At 41.9% G+C, this 16,077-nt stretch overlaps 1 protein-coding gene across 1 annotated transcript in view; it reads right to left on the bottom strand.

The window, feature by feature from the left end:
* SORCS2 (sortilin related VPS10 domain containing receptor 2) overlaps positions 1 to 9,456 on the bottom strand; it is a gene marked incomplete at its 5' end in the record, with an annotated part of 106,657 nt that extends 97,201 nt beyond the window's left edge. Inside the window, 2 exons of the mRNA XM_083358328.1 lie at positions 2,783 to 2,850; positions 9,223 to 9,456. Of these exons, the coding sequence (XP_083214454.1) occupies positions 2,783 to 2,850; positions 9,223 to 9,456 (302 nt within the window). The remainder of the gene's footprint in view (positions 1 to 2,782; positions 2,851 to 9,222) is intronic.
* Positions 9,457 to 16,077: the final 6,621 nt, after the last annotated feature.

Here is a 16,077-nt window from a genome sequence, read left to right as displayed (position 1 = left end):
GGAAACTGCTGCTTCATTATAGTCCATCACACTAGCTCTCCCTCCCCTCCATCTCTCACGGTTACCCATTAAAACGGATTTGCTCAATTTTTGTTTGACAGTTTCCCTTATAATATACAGTTCATTAAGAACATACCTTATGTTGGAATTATCACAGTACTCTTTTTAATTTTATATACAACAGCACTTGCATTTAGGCTACCGCCTACGCAAATGCATATGTTGCTGGGGGAAAAAAGACTCTACATTGCCAGTTTAACTGAATATTTACATGTAAAAGCTGTTTTCTACTCAATGAGATATATCTCATGAATCGTCTCAGCAGTTGGTCCCTGTTGGTGTTGACAGGATGGGAGAGATCAAGTTTAGAATTCTTTACTTGTGAATTAACTAAGGGATAGATTCACTCCCCCACACACTCCTTGTTTAATATCTACATGAAACCTCTGGGTGAAGTCATTAGTAAGTTGAGAACCCAGTATGTGATGATACATTTCATCCCTAGGCAGTGCAGGTGAAACTCTCAATGTACTGATCTGTTATCTAGCGGTGTCAGGATTTGGATGAAGAAGAAGAGATTCAGGCTCAATCCTGACAAGACTGGGGATCTTCCATCTTTGTTCATGGATAGGACTTTGATAGGATCGCACCATTCAAGATTGGTGTGCAACCTGGTGGTGATAGTGGACTCACAACTCCCATTCAAAAAGCAGGTGGCAGTTGTAGCCAAGATGGCTTTTGTGCAAGTACATCTAGTGCGCCAATTGTTCCCTTTCCTGGACTAGGAGCTCATTTTACAAACATGCCTTAATCACCTCACAAATGAACTACAGTAATGCACCCTACAGGAGGCTCCCTTGAAGACCACTTGGAAGCTCCAGCTAGTCAAAAAATACAGTAGAAGGGACAGCACTGAGCATCCTTCAAAATCTCCAAAAAAGCGACCAAAAGTTGCCTCCACACATTTGGGGACCTCTTGTGGGGGGGGGGAATGCTGGCAAGTTGCATGTTGGACCTTGTGTTCTTTCCTCCTCTTTTTCATTAGTACCACAATCACGTACAAATTTAAAGGCATACATGATGGCACATAAGGTACAAGTCCTTAGAGGTAAATAACCACAGAGTCCTTGCCAGACTCTTACTTTGCTGTGCATCTAGCTTTTTTTTTTAATCTCATTTATATCCCGTCCTTCTCCGAAGACTCAGGGCGGCTTACAATCTAAGAAGCACAAATCAATATGCTTAGCAATAACCTTCATTCTATGTATATGCCTGCTTATTAGGGTTTCCCCCCCAGCGGCATTTTTACAAAGTCAGCTTATTGCCCCCAACAATCTGGGTCCTCATTTTACCTACCTCGGAAGGATGGAAGGCTGAGTCAACCTTGAGCCTGGTGGGATGCGAACCTGCACTAATTGCAGGCAGCTGGTGTTACTTAAGGAGGCATTAGCCCACTGCTCCACCAAGGCTCTAGCTTTCCGGTCCTATTTTTCACTGATGTTAGTAACAAGGCCTCCGAGCTAAAAGATGTTATTTCTTAGTGACATTCAATTCAGTATTGTTTCTCGTGTATTGGTATTGCTGACTGGGAAGCTAATTAATTATATGCAGCCCACTTTAATGCATGTTTTAATGTTGAATTTCCAGATTTAAGCAATCATCTAGTCGTGGATTTCTATTTCTATGAGGAGGTTTGCAGAGGTAGACAATTCCATCCGATGCTATTGTCCTGTGGTTAGTTTTATACCATTAACTCCGTGGAAGGACGGTAGAATGTAGTAAAAATGAAACAGATTTAACCTACCAGTCCTACAAATAATCATGCTCTTATTTCTTCACACCTTTCTTTCAAAAATCTAGTATCTAGCACTTATCCCTTGGTAAACATTTTTAGCACAAGGCAGCAGAAGCAAATCCTATTCTAATTCCGTACTCAATGATGTCACAATTAAAATTAGAAACTCAGCATTTGGAGAAAGCTTTTTTTATTCATTACAATACAATAACATGGGAGAACACCGTCCTGACCTTATAAGTTTGCCTTCCCCTAATTTCTAATTTCCTGTATATTTTCATTTTGAAAACTGGGGGATTTTTAGCTGAAATCTTTATGCTCATACTAATTTTACAGCAATCTGGATAAAGAGCAGTGGGATCTGGAGCAGAGATCGTAGATTTAGAATGCTTGTTTATTCTCTACCGTTTAACAGCATTAAAAGGACTTGTCATTTTAATCGTTCACTCAGTAGATATTCATTTGAACTAAAATAAATTGACACTGGAGCTAATGTGCATCGTGCTAATCATATAGTAGATTAATTGTATGACCTAGTGAAGGGGTAGGCAACTTTGGCTCTTTTATGACTCGTGGACATCAACTCCCAGAATTCCTGAGCCAGCCATGCTGGCTCAGGAATTCTGGGAGTTGAAGTCCACAAGTCATAAAAGAGCCAAAGTTGCCTACCCCTGACCTAGTGGGAGCAATCTGCAAATTCCCGATCCCCTTTCTTGCAGCTCCTGAAGCTTCTACTATTACATTGCTGAGTGCGGCTACTAAAAATCAATGTGGTGATTTTCCTGATATTTTCCCATAATTATGAAGTAAACATTAAGCAACATAATTTAAGAAAACAAACAAAAGCCTCCAAAATCGAAGACATTAGCCATACCCATATCTTTTCCCCATTCAAGTGACAACAATTTAAAAAAACCAATATGTTCAAGCAGGAAATAGTTTCTCTTTGATTTCTAGGAAAACTAAGAATATAAGCAAGAAACATACCTCCACAAAGAACTCTCCAACACTTTGCCCATATCAGTGTGGTAATATTTAGTAAGGATCAGAATTACCTAAAGGAAAGCATGCAAAAAAGAAAACTAAGGTATACTTATATATATACACACACACATATATATATATATACATAATTAAATTATCCATATTAATATGCAATAAAATAAACAAACTGACAAGACTTGAATTCTAAGAATTATTAAGTTATCCATTGTATCACTGCTTTTTAAAAAGCTGAGCATTGTTTCTTCGCCTTTTTGTGGTCAGAGAGGTATCAAAGGGGCTTACTGCCAAACAGATAAATCCAGGTTTGCACTGTAAACCAAAAATGTCTCAGAAAATCAGCAAAACAGATTGATGCAGCTATTACTTAAAAGCATGAGATTAAAAGGATTTATTCCTAGCAAAGTATACATAGGTCTACAGTTTAAATGAACAGATATATTACATACTTTTTTTATAAGCTTCATAAATAAACTATAATTAAGCTTCTAGTCTTTAGGTGCATTCTCACATAATGCTAAGCCATCATGCTGCTTGTTTGTTTCATTCCATAAATAAAATTGAAGGGGTTTTTTTCTGGCAAAACATTCTTTGAATCCTTGGCTTAGAGAATGTGGTAGGTTCACAAAGTAGTTTCTTATGATAGCTGAAACAGAACCTATAATTTATGTGAGTATATGCATAATTCGGTATTTATTTTTGTCACATTTATGTAGTGTATATTGGAGGTGGTGGCCATTTGAGAGCTGTATTCAACAAAATTTCATTTTAATGTATGCCGATTATTGTACATTCAAAGTGACAATCAAGTTATTATTCTCTTCTATTCATGGTTTATCTCTGAATTGTTTGTGTTCCTTATTCAAGCCACCTACCAAGGAATGGCTCATACCGCTCACCTGCTCTCAAAGTGTCAAAGTTGAATTGCTAAGATGCTTGCTAACTTCTATCACTATTCAACTTGCCACAGATATAGGGAGGAGGGAATAGAGAGCTTGTGAAAGAAACAGAATTCTAAGAAGCCGACCAGAAACCATGAGAGCCAAGGTCACAAAAGCAGGTGTCTGACGAGAAGTGGAACATTCTTATAGGGCAACAGGAACACTTGGTGAGTGGAGGTTATGCAAAGCTATTGTTAACTAACCAGATTTTATCGCAGGAAAACTAGAGTTAGTTTTATTTCTTCAGTGCCGGGATGTATATTCAATAAATACCTTTTCTGGCACCTCAAAGCTGTGAAGATTCCTTAATTTTGAATTTGCTAGACAGATGGTTGACACAATGAGGTTTTCCCCCAAATTAGCTCTTTTGCTATGTTCTGCTTGGTAAGAAATGTTGCTTAATGTCCCCAGCCTGTCTTTTAGGTCTGGCTGCCTACTCTTTCAACTCTAAATCCAACAGAATGAAAGAGATTTCAAAATCAAAAGAAAATAGGGATCTAGCAGAATATGAGCTTCACAATACTTGGAAAATTGATAGAAGTTGATCTTTCAATGTACAGAGAAAACTTTTATTTTTCCACTGTTCTTTTCTTTCAAGACATTCTAGAGATCTTCTGGAAACCACATAAAATATGTGCTCAAATCAGCTGCTGTATTACACTGGGATTTCAGCAGGGTCATGCCACTCTTTTTTTTCTAAAAGAACTTTAAAGATGAATATCACCAGAAGGCAATTATCCTGTTGATCTGTCCCTGAACCAGATTTATATTTTCTCTAAATATAGGCTTTGCTGTATTAATCATTATTGATCCTTATTGCTCAATTCCAAAGGAACTGAAAACATACATATTCCTTTTCCAAAATTAGTTCTATTCTTTCGAAGGAAAACAGACAAAACTCTTTGGGGTCATGCCTTATCAGAGGCTCGCATAACACAGTTTCTAGTATCTCAATGAAAATTTAGTTCGACATCATGAACCTATAGTTTCTGTTTTGTACTGGCCAAATTTGGTGCTTGATAGCACTTTTTCCTCCCAAGACTAAGACATAGCTTATGAAACTCTGCAGTAATTCCACAAATGCAGGACAGCCAGCATTTGGATCTAGAGATGCATATGAACTATTGGACAGATGATTAATTTTAGTAGCACTCTGGTTAAATGTTTAATTTAGTCAGCTTAATCAATGTTGGTGTTAATTATATTACCGCAGGATAATGAAAAAGTGAGAAGAGGAGAGTAAGGAAATTGGGTAGGGTGAAAGTGATAGATGACTGAAAACTGCAAGTATCTTTAAATAAGTCCCAGAGGGTAGGAAGACATGGGTGAAGTAGGACAGATGAAAGAAAAGATCGTCCAAATTGTTGATACCAGTTCCTGCCCCATACCCACAAGAGAGCTGAACTGGAAAAGACTGTAACAGAAATATCAACAAGGAATAATTCAAATTCAGATTCAAAACCCTACATAGAAATTGCTGCAGAGGACAACAGAGCAGTTACCATGAATGACACAAAGCAACAAAGATCAATGTTAGAGGGTGGAATCTGGTTTTGCAGGTAATTAAGGAGAGAAAAGAGAACAGAAGTGGAGATTTTCGACTGGCTCCCTCAAAAAAGAATTCATGGAGACCAGCGACATGGAGAAAGAAAACAATGACAGGGAGAGAAGGAATATACCATGGCTGCAGAAAGGAAGTGACTTAGAAGCCACAGCAGAGCTAGGTTAATCAAACCTGGACTTGGACTTTTCAGATCACATGGTACAGATGCAGCTGAGAAGTGCTGAAATGTACTCCTCTCTCGTTCTGATTTTACTAGGTAATGCATGATACTGTATGGAGAGCAAAGAAAAGCTCCTGGAAAGGTCTGGAGGAGGCTAGCCATGTGGCTGAAGGCAAAAGAAAATTGAATAAGTATTAGGGTAGACAGATAGGACCTTGAGTATCAGGGGTTATGTATCTGGTTAGTATAGAATAGATACAGTCTGCTTGCTTATACATGCCAGTGTAAGCCAAAGAGTGGAGCTGAGTGGGGCATGTGAAGATAGATGGGAGAAATTGTCTGTCTCTGGGGCTAAGACAATTGGGACCCAAATTGGGATAGAGACAGGCAGGAGGAGAAGCAACATCACCCTGCACATGTTGCCACAGGAGAAGGGGATGTCCTAGTTCTAAGGGCACCTTGTAAAGGACAGATCATAAACAGGTTGCATCCAAGTCTGATATGATGATGGATGAGGACGCTGGTCTAGTAGGTATTACTGAGACTTGGCTGGACAGTGATGACAATGTGGCCATCTCAGGAAACGGTCTACCTGGGCTTCAGCCTATAGCAGGGGTAGGCAACCTCGGCTCTTTTATGAGTCATGGACTTCAACTCCCAGAATTCCTGACTCAGGAATTCTGGGAGTTGAAGTCCATGAGTCATAAAAGAGCCGAGGTTGCCTACCCCTGGCCTATAGTAACTGCAATGACAGTGCTGGGTAGAGAAAGTAACCATGGTAGTATATTAGACATGTTCTTTTTTTTTTACCTGCTCCCTGCTGAGGGTAGGAACAGATAATTAGCTACTTTAAGAATTTGGTGGAAGGAAATTTCAGGGAGAGGGAGAGAAAAAAAATTGCACATACATATTTCATTCCTCATAGAGCCAAATTTCCTCTCAGGCTGAGAGGAAGATCCAATAAACAGGGCATGCTTTCAAAATACTGGTGGACCCAGGATAAAATATGGTTTAATTAAAACATATAGGTAGTCCTCAACTTATGACATTCGTTCTAATATCATCAACTAATTCAGAAAGAATGATAAAACTAAGCAGAGCAGTCAGACTTGACTGAATTTGAAAAGCTTGTAACAACATTCAGAAGCTCTGTTTACAAGACAGTATTGAAATACGACTTAGAAACTGAGAGAGAATTTTCTTACAAGTTTCAAACATGTGGTAAAATGAAATAAAATACTTTTTAAAAGAAAACACAGACTGCTTGAAAATCTGGACTACATAAAAGTGGTTAATACAGTTTGAATTCCTCTTCGCACTGTTAAGAAAGCTGATTTAAACGTTATTAATTAAATTGCGCACTGTGACATGAATATATATATGTATGATTGGTTTGCATTAACATATAATAAAGATATGTTTTTGTGGTAGATTTTACTGCTTTTTCTTACCTTTTCCTTTATAATTTCTTTTAAATTTAAAACCATATTATTTAAACTTGTCTTTTTAAATATCCAGAAAAGCATTTGGTTGCTATTTTTTAAAGTAATAAAATACACCAGATATAAAGTAACTGATTGCAAAGATTATACTGAATGTATGTTTATGCTTTAGTATTTGAGCTGCTCTATTAATCAATGAGGAGATGCGGTGGCTCAATGGGTTAGGACGCTGAGCTTGTCAATCAGAAGGTCGGCAGTTTGGCGGGTCGAATCCCGAGTGCCGTGTAACAGAGTGAGCGCCTGTTACTCGTCCCAGCTTCTGCCAACCTAGCAGTTCAAAAGCATGTAAAAATGCAGGTAGAAAAATAGGGACCACTACGGTGGGAAGGTAACAGCGTTCTGTGTGCCTTTGGCGTCTAGTCATGCCGGCCACATGACCACGGAGACGTCTGCAGACAAGCGCTGGCTCTTCGGCTTTGAAACGGAGATGAGCACCGGCCCCGAGAGTCGGAAATGACTAGCACGCATGTGCGGGGGAACCTTTACCTTTACCTTTTATTAATCAATGAACACATCCAACCTCTTTTTGAAAAAATGAGCATCAATGCTCAATATATTTGCAGCTATGGAAATTACATTATCATTCCATCTTTATATAAAAGATGACAATAGTCTTTAATTTTTATTTTAAAAAAGCAACTGCTGTCTGCTTTTACATGATAATGTGCAGAGGTTCCATGAAATTTTAATGAATTAGTTGTGGTATTTGACCCCAAAAATCTTGTCTTGGGAAAGCACAAAAAATAATGAAATAACCAACACAGGATGCCACCAAATTATGAAATACCGGTAACTGCCTCGATTTTAAGGCATATTGTTTTGGGGCAGATGGATATTAATTGGTGTTGGCATTTCTGGAGATCTTAAAACTTTAAAGACCAATACTTTTGCCTCTGAAATCATGTTCTTCAAAAACTGCCATAAAATGAAATAGGATGGGAACTGAATACTAATTTTCACGATTATCAGCATACCTCTCATCCAAACTGCATATCCTAGAACAAGGGTCCCCAACCCCTGGTCCGTGGACCAGTACCAGGCCGCGGCATGCCAGCAACAAACAAGCAAAGCCCCATCCACAAGATGCAGGCAGCAAAGAATATCATGCACCTTCCGGTGCAAAACCTCTCTCCACGGAACTGGTCCCCAGTGCCCAAAAGGTTGAGGACTTCTGTCCTAGAGGATCTCAAAGTGTGGTTCTATTCTTGCCTTGCCAAGAGAAAGCTTGTGTCTCTTTGTGTGCAAGCATGGCATGTCCATTTGTAACCATCAAGTGGCGGTGTGTGTGTGTGTGTGTGTGTGTGTGTGTGCGCGCGCGTGTGTGTGTGTGTGTGTGTGTGTGTGTGTGTGTGGAGTTGGGATTGGAGGAGTCCCAATGTGGTCCCGTAACATGGCAATCTGGGACAAGCAGGCATTTCTAAGTGTAAAAGGGTAAGATTTCCCCTAGTTATCACAATCCAGGAGAGGGCAAAATTACGTTCCTAGAGTTACACAGGGGATAAAAAAAAATATCTTAGTTGGGAGAGATTTAAAATGGACAAATATACTTCCACTGACATCTGGGAAATTATGAAATTGATATGAAAAATGGGCTTCTTCTCTCTAACAGGGGGGGGGGGAGAGGGAGCGAGAGGAAATCTCATTGGGGGTTTTTGGAGCCGGTGTTTTAGTTAGAGCAGACCCCGTCAGAGATACTAACTTCTTCCCACGAATTCGGAAGCAACTGCATTTGGATGACTTAATCCAGGGGTCTTCAAACTTGGCCCTTTTATGACTTGTGGACTTCAACTCCCAGAATTCCTCAGCCAGCTTTGCTGGCTGAGGAATTCTGGGAGTTGAAGTCCACAAGTCATAAAAGGGCCAAGTTTGAAGACCCCTGGCTTAATCCGCCCAAGCAGGCAAAACTCCAGAAAATAGGAATCCCACTCGTCCATCTACATGTCAAGCTTTCTCTCCGACTGGAGGAAGCCTGGGAGGGGGGAGGGAGGTCTGTCTGACCGGTTGAGGACGGGGCTGGCTGGCTTCCGCGGCGACTGGCAAAGGCTTCCAAAAGGGACCCGCGCGACCCTTCTTCTTCCTTCGGGGAGGACCGAAGAGGGTCTTCCCTTCCCCACCCAAACGCGGCACGTCACTCCCCCTCCCCCGTTGCCGGCGAGGGCGCCATGAGGACTCGGCTCGAACGAGCAGGAAAGCCCCGCAGCTCCAGGGGCGCGATCCCAGATGGCCAAGGCGAGCGGCGCCGGCTACTCGGCACTTACGCTGCTGTTGTCGCCCGTCCAGTGGACCATCGCCTGGTTGTGAGCCGCGTCGCCTTTCAGAACGAACGAGGTGCTAAGCAAGGAAGCCGCCTCCGGGCCACCCGCGGCGCGATCCCGCAGGCCCTCCTCCTCCTCCCGCGGGCTGCTCCGTCTCTGGCGGTAGAGCCAGCCGTGGGGACGCGACGCCCGGCAGGCGTCCAGCGCCAGCAGCAAGAGCAGCAGCCTTAGCGGCATCCCGAGGCTCGACGCTCCGCTTTCCCGGAATGCTGCTGGCGGGGCGGGCCGGCTCGGCCTCCGTTGCGCTCCCCGCCGCCGGGCCAAGATAAAGGAGTCTGGCAGATGAGCGAGGGCGAGGGGAGGCTGAGCCCGAGACGGAGGGAGCGTCGCGAGGTTGCGCTGCGTGGGAAACAACGTGTCGGAGCCTCCACGCCCCGTTGAGGAGCAGCGGCTGCCCTCTGCCGGCGCTGCCTCGGCGGGTTTGCTCGGATGCCGAAGAGCGGAGCAGACGGGGCGCGCTGATGCTCCCGTCAAGAAAGACGAGACTGCGCAGTTTAGCCGGCTGAAGAAAGCGCGGCCGAGCAGCGGTTGTCGGGCCTCGGATGACTGACAGACGCCTCGCTCCACGCCACGGGTTTATTTTTTTATTTATTTTATTTTTATTTTAATCCCATTTATATCCCGCCCTTCTCCGAAGACTCAGGGCGGCTTACAATTTAAGCACAAACCAATGTGCTTAGCAATAGCCTTCATTCTATGTCAGACATGTCAAACACAAGGCCCGGGGGGCCAGATGCGGCCCGCGAAGTGGTTTCATGTGGCCCGCGAAGCCATCCTGGAAACAGTGAGGGAATGCCCCCCCCCCGTTGCCTTGGCCCTGGCCCAGAGACCCTCCTTCTACCAGAGACCCTCAGATCTGTCCCACTCCTGCCCGGGCCCCCATAGGCACCCTTGATGCGAACGATGTAGAGCTGGCCACATCCACCCAGTAGGCCATACGCACTCTAGCCACGCCCACCCAGTAGGCCATGCCCACCCAGGCCACACCCACCTGGCCCCCTGAGGGCAACCGCAATGCTGATGCGGCCCTCAATGAAATTGAGTTTGACACCCCTGTTCTATGTATATGCCTGCTTATTAGGGCTTTCGCCCCCCCCCAAGCGGCATTATTACAAAGTCAGCTTAATTGCCCCCAACAATCTGGGTCCTCATTTTACCTACCTCGGAAGGATGGAAGGCTGAGTCAACCTTGAGCCTGGTGGGATGCGAACCTGCACTAATTGTAGGCAGCTGGTGTTACTTAAGGAGGCATTAGCCCACTGCTCCACCAAGCCTTGAAGACTTGTGAGTGCCACCTTCTGAGAGAGCCTCGCGAATCAGCCGGCTTCCCAATCCCTTTCTAAGGGGGCAGTCATCGAACAAGCAACGAATGTCAAACAACGTTCCTCTGATAATACGAGCGGGCAGGGCTTTTTTTCTCATAGAATGCTCAGAACGGAGTTCCGGCACCTTTTTTGGATGGAACCTTGTAGGGTAGGCAAGGCGGGTTGCACGACACGTGTGAGTTCCGGCACCTTTTTCTTTTACAAAAAAAGCACTGCGAACGGGTATTGTTTGAACTTGATGGATAAATTATCTCGTGAGGGGTAGATAAATACAGGGAGTGTGGCTAGTTCTTGGGAAAGATTCAGACTTGGACCCATTTCATTTGTACTCGACCGTTCCTTAGAGCGTAGAATGTCATAAATGGCTTCCGTCTGTGATTACATCCTTTCAACCACCTTCTAAAGTAGGGTATGCTGAGAACAGCAGGATTTAGCATTTCAGGTTTCACTTTTGCTGTCAAGCCTGAAAAAAAAGAACAACACAGCCTTGCAAGATAAAGATTCCGTCATTCCAGCTTTAACGTCTTACTGTAATAAGAGGCAGCCCTGAATACTTCCACCGGAAGAGCAAGTAGAAAATATGATGGAACCAAGGTACCAGTCAGAAAGCAATCAACGTTATGGCTATTGTACACTTCTTTGGGGTTAGATAAATGTTATTACAGTCCAAGACCAGTGCAAAAGTACAAAAGCTGGATCCAAAAGCGGTGGCTCAGTGAGTTAGGACGCTGAGCTTGTCGATCAGAAGGTCGGCAGTTTGGCGGGTCGAATCCCGAGTGCCGCGTGACAGAGTGAGCGCCTGTTACTCGTCCCAGCTTCTGCCAACCTAGCAGTTCAAAAGCACGTAAAAATGCAAGTAGAAAAATAGGGACCACTACGGTGGGAAGGTAACAGCGTTCCGTGCGCCTTTGGCGTCTAGTCATGCCAGCCACATGACCACGGAGATGTCCTCGGACAAATGCTGGCTCTTTGGCTTTGAAACGGAGATGAGCACCAGCCCCTAGAGTCGGAAACACGCATGTGCGGGGGAACCTTTACCTTTACCTGGCTTAATTCATGGTGTCCTTCTGTTAAAAAGGCTGGATATGACATACCTTAAAATTATTGTCAAGAGCTAGGTGACAATAATGAGGCTTCATTAAATGAATCTTCTTCCAGCAGCCTATTGCAATTGTCATCGATTCACCTTAAAAACCTGAGTAAGAATTGTGCGCCATGAATATGTTCCTGTGCAAGAAAAAAGAAAAGTGCTATTTCATAACGTGTAGTCTACTACACTACAAGCAACTTTATTTAATTGCAGTTTTTAAATGTTCCAGCAAGAATCAATTCTAAGAGAAATACAAGTCCCATGCTGTACATCAAAATAAAACTATAACAAAGCCAATGTACTGCCATGTAAAATAATATTGCTTATATAAGATCCTATTATGCTACTGTATATCTATTTTGAAATGTCTTAAATATACTTTATTTCTCCATATTGTTGAATTATTACTGATTATTACTGACAATATATTGTAAATAATTATCAGATTCTAAATAACTTGACTTTTGTTTTCTGAATTGTTTCACTGTCCTTATTCTCAAGGTTTTTCCTACACAATCATAGTTTCTAGAACTACAATATTTACTCTTATCAATAGAATTAATATACTGTCATTAATACATTTAAGCACAATTTGTCAATTTTCTAGGTTTATGTAACATATTAAACCACTAACCATCATATAGACAAAGTTTATACCGGTAACTCCTTGACATGACTACAAATGACCCCAAAATTTCTGTTGCTAAGCAAGGCAGTTGTTAAGTGAGTTGCACCTCATTTTATGACTTTTACCAGTTAAGCGAATCACCACAATTGTTAAGTGAATCACGCAAGCAAATCTGTCTTTCCCCATTGACTTTGCCTGTTGGAAGCTGGCTGAGAGTACAGTTGATGATCATATTACTCTGGGACAGTCCAGCTGTTATAAATACATGCTAGTTAACTAGCAACTGAATGTTGATCATATGACCATGAAGATACTGCAAAAGTTGTAAGTGAAAGCCACTTTTTTCAGTGCTGGTGTAACTTTGAACAGTCACTTAACAAATGGTTGTGAGTCAAGGACTACCTGTATATAATACAAAGCTAAAATGTGGTTCTTCCTGGTTCTGGTTTCTAGCCATTTTCTTTTGTTACTTTTCTACTTACTTAAAATGGTTTTTGTTCCTGATTTGTATAATTTATGCAAATAATTTTCCCAAATCTTAATGATTCTCCCCTTTTACTTCTGGATTACATCATTTTAGATGCATGCGGGTAATTTTAGAGAAAAAAATCACTACCTGTATGCTACTAAAACACTTGTGTGTTTGATACTTTGTAACTTTTAGTTGGGGAAAATAGGGCAATACTTTGTCAACAAAGGTATATCAAATGGGGTATGACCAACTCGCTGCTTGCAGCTTACACTGCCAAGTCGCCTCTGCCAATTCACTGCCGCCAAAGAACACACAGCCAACTCACCATGGGGACAACTTACTGTGGGTGGCTGGAGAAATGGATGGGTGAGCAAGTGAGCAGAGCACAGACTGGTGGCCAGGGGCTTTCCATTTTCACACACACACCCCACTGTTACCATGCTGAACTCCAGATTGAAGAGACTGGAGACAGTGACAGCAGTGGTGGTTGGGGCAGGTGGTGGCAGCAGCCAGGGATGTCCCATTAAAGTGAACTTAGAAGTATCTGTGAGCTGCATTGTAGGAGGTATTTTCATCCCTCCCTTCTAATTGATTTGGAGAGATGAAATGAGAGCAATAATGGGTAAGAGAAGCTAAACCTTTTGGTAATCTGTTTTGTTAAATATTTAAAAGCTCAAGAAAGTGTAGCTATCTCAGGGATGACACTCTGACATGGGATCAGTGAGCAAGTCAGGTACCCAAAGTTCAGACCAGATGTAGCTATAGTTAATGTTTGTCATGTAAATTCAACCATAACGTGACTTAGTTTAGTATCTCTGAGAGCTTCTTCAGAAAATTATTGCTAAACTCCACGTAGCTCTTGTCTGAAATTGGTTAGATTTGCAGCACATACTATCTACAGACTAATAAATCAGTATTTGTTCGCATGTTCTGATTGTTTTAAGCAGGGCTTTTTTTCTCATAGAACGCTCAGAACGGCATCCCAGAACCTTTTTTTTGCAAAAAAAAAAACCACAAAAAAACAAGCCAGCTCCCTTATTGGTTTTCCTAAGCCTATTGCAGGGCTAGCAATCTTGGCTCTTTTTTATGACTCGTGGACTTCAACTCCCAGAAATCCTGAGCCAGCCATGCTAAGGGGTGAGAGGTTTCCAAGCTGAGCCATGCTGGCTCAGGAATTCTGGGAGTTGAAGTCCTTGAGTCATAAAAGAGCCTGCACTAGAGGAGCACATTAAAATTATTTACAGGATTACTTCTTTAGGAACTAAACTTTTAGAATCTAAAACAGCTAATTCAGAAAAGCCAACAGGAAAGAACCTCACATTTTTCATCTGCTTCTGTCTTTTGGAAGGCAAAATTAGATAACAAAATAATCTATTTCTTATGTTAACATCTCTGCAATGAAATCAAAGGTAACAGGAAAAAAATGAGAAACACTTTTCTCAATGTAATATGTCTAATATAGCTGATTCTAGAAAAAAATAGTATCTTTTGTACACTCTTGAAAACTATTTTGAATCTAAACAATTCTTAAGAATGAAATATTCTTAATTTGGACTTTACTTTTACTGTTTAAACTGTTGTGTGTTTTGAAAAATAGATTATTTAGAATCTAGTTATGTTGCACTTCAGTCTTTAAATAATTAACCTAGTATATACATAAGTTCAAGGTGCTAACAATGACATACAAAGCCCTACATGGCATGGGTCCGGACTACCTACGGGAGCACCTTCTGCCGATGTCAGCACCCCACCGTCCTGTGCGCTCCCACAGAGAGGGCCTCCTCAGGGTGCCACCGCTCAAGGAATGTTGGCTGGTGGCCCCCAGGGGGAGGGCATTCTCAGTGGGTGCGCCGGCCCTCTGGAACAGTTTACCAACCGAAATCCGGATGGCCCCCGACCTCCGTACCTTCCGTCGCGACTTAAAAACTTTCCTGTTCCAGCAGTCCGGCCTGGCATGATAGCGTTAATTGGGGTCCCAGTTTGTTTTCACTATTTTTTTTATTACTTTTTATTGTTCATCTGTATACCTTCCTTCCTCTGTACACCGCCCCGAGTCCCTCGGGAGAAGGGCGGTTTATAAAAACTAATAAATAAATAAATAAATAAATAACAATATATGATGTTTTCCCTGGTGAGCTTAATATCAATAACAACATTTATTAAAAAGGCTAAAATAATTTCTGGGGGTATTATCTGTATAGTAAAATTTTGGACAAGCAGTGATCATGTTACATATGTGCATAAGCGTAGTCAGTAGCATATGCCTTTTTAAAAATATCAAACATGCAAAGAAACAAAATAAGTCCAAAATATCTGTATTACATCCAGAAATGCCAACTTTGCAACAAATATTTCTCATCCATAACTATGGAACCCTAAGGATACCTGCATACATGCAAATGTTTCTCTGGGATCAGTAACGCAACAGGGACTGCTTTTTCCTTCCAGTAACATATACCTAAAACCAGTTTATTGCATTTAGCAATTGTACTAAAAAAATCTCATTCATTTAATTTGAAATCAAGTGAAAAATTGATTTAAATTATTTTATTAAAACAAATTAATGGCAATTCTTTTATAAAAAGTTGCCTCAAAAAATGAGTTTGACATGCCTGCTCTAGATAGTTGAATGCTCCAAAATAAATTCTAGACCAGGCCTGTACATGCAGCCTACCAAGCACCCTTGGACAGAGCACAGACTTTTTTTTAAAGTAATAAAATCACCACCACTGCCCTGAAAGTCATGTTGCCTAGTGCCTCTATGGCTTACCATGACCACAAGCTCCAACACTGTAGATGCTCCTCTAGTCACCAAATCATTGATTAGCCCACCAGCATTCCTTTGCAGACCATAAAGATTTTTAATTTATCAGTGTGGGCCTTTCCTTTCTACAAGTTAATAAGAAGAAGAAGAAGAAGAAGTTGCAAGGGATTTTGGAGGTCACCTAGTCCAACCCCCTGCTCAGGCAGGAAACCCTATACCATTTCAGACAAATGGCTGGCCAGTCTCTTCTTAAAAACTTCCAGTGTTGGAGCATTCACCACTTCTGGAGGCAGGTTGTTCCACTGGTTAGTTCTGTCAGGAAATTTCTCCTTAGTTCTACGTTGCTTCTCTCCTTGACTAGTTTCCATCCGTTGCTTCTTGTCCTGCTTTCAGGTGCTTTGGAGAATAGCTTGACTCCCTCTTCTTTGCGGCAGCCCCTGAGATATTGGAACACTGCTATCATGTCACCCCTCACCATTCTCATTAAACTACACATACCCAATTCCAGCAACCGTTCCC

Source organism: Vipera ursinii (assembly GCF_947247035.1).
Source record: "Vipera ursinii genome assembly, chromosome: 3".
In the NCBI taxonomy this organism is placed as follows: Eukaryota; Metazoa; Chordata; class Lepidosauria; order Squamata; family Viperidae; genus Vipera; species Vipera ursinii.
Note: the sequence above shows the minus strand (reverse complement) of the source record. Positions and strands in the feature narration are given on the sequence as shown.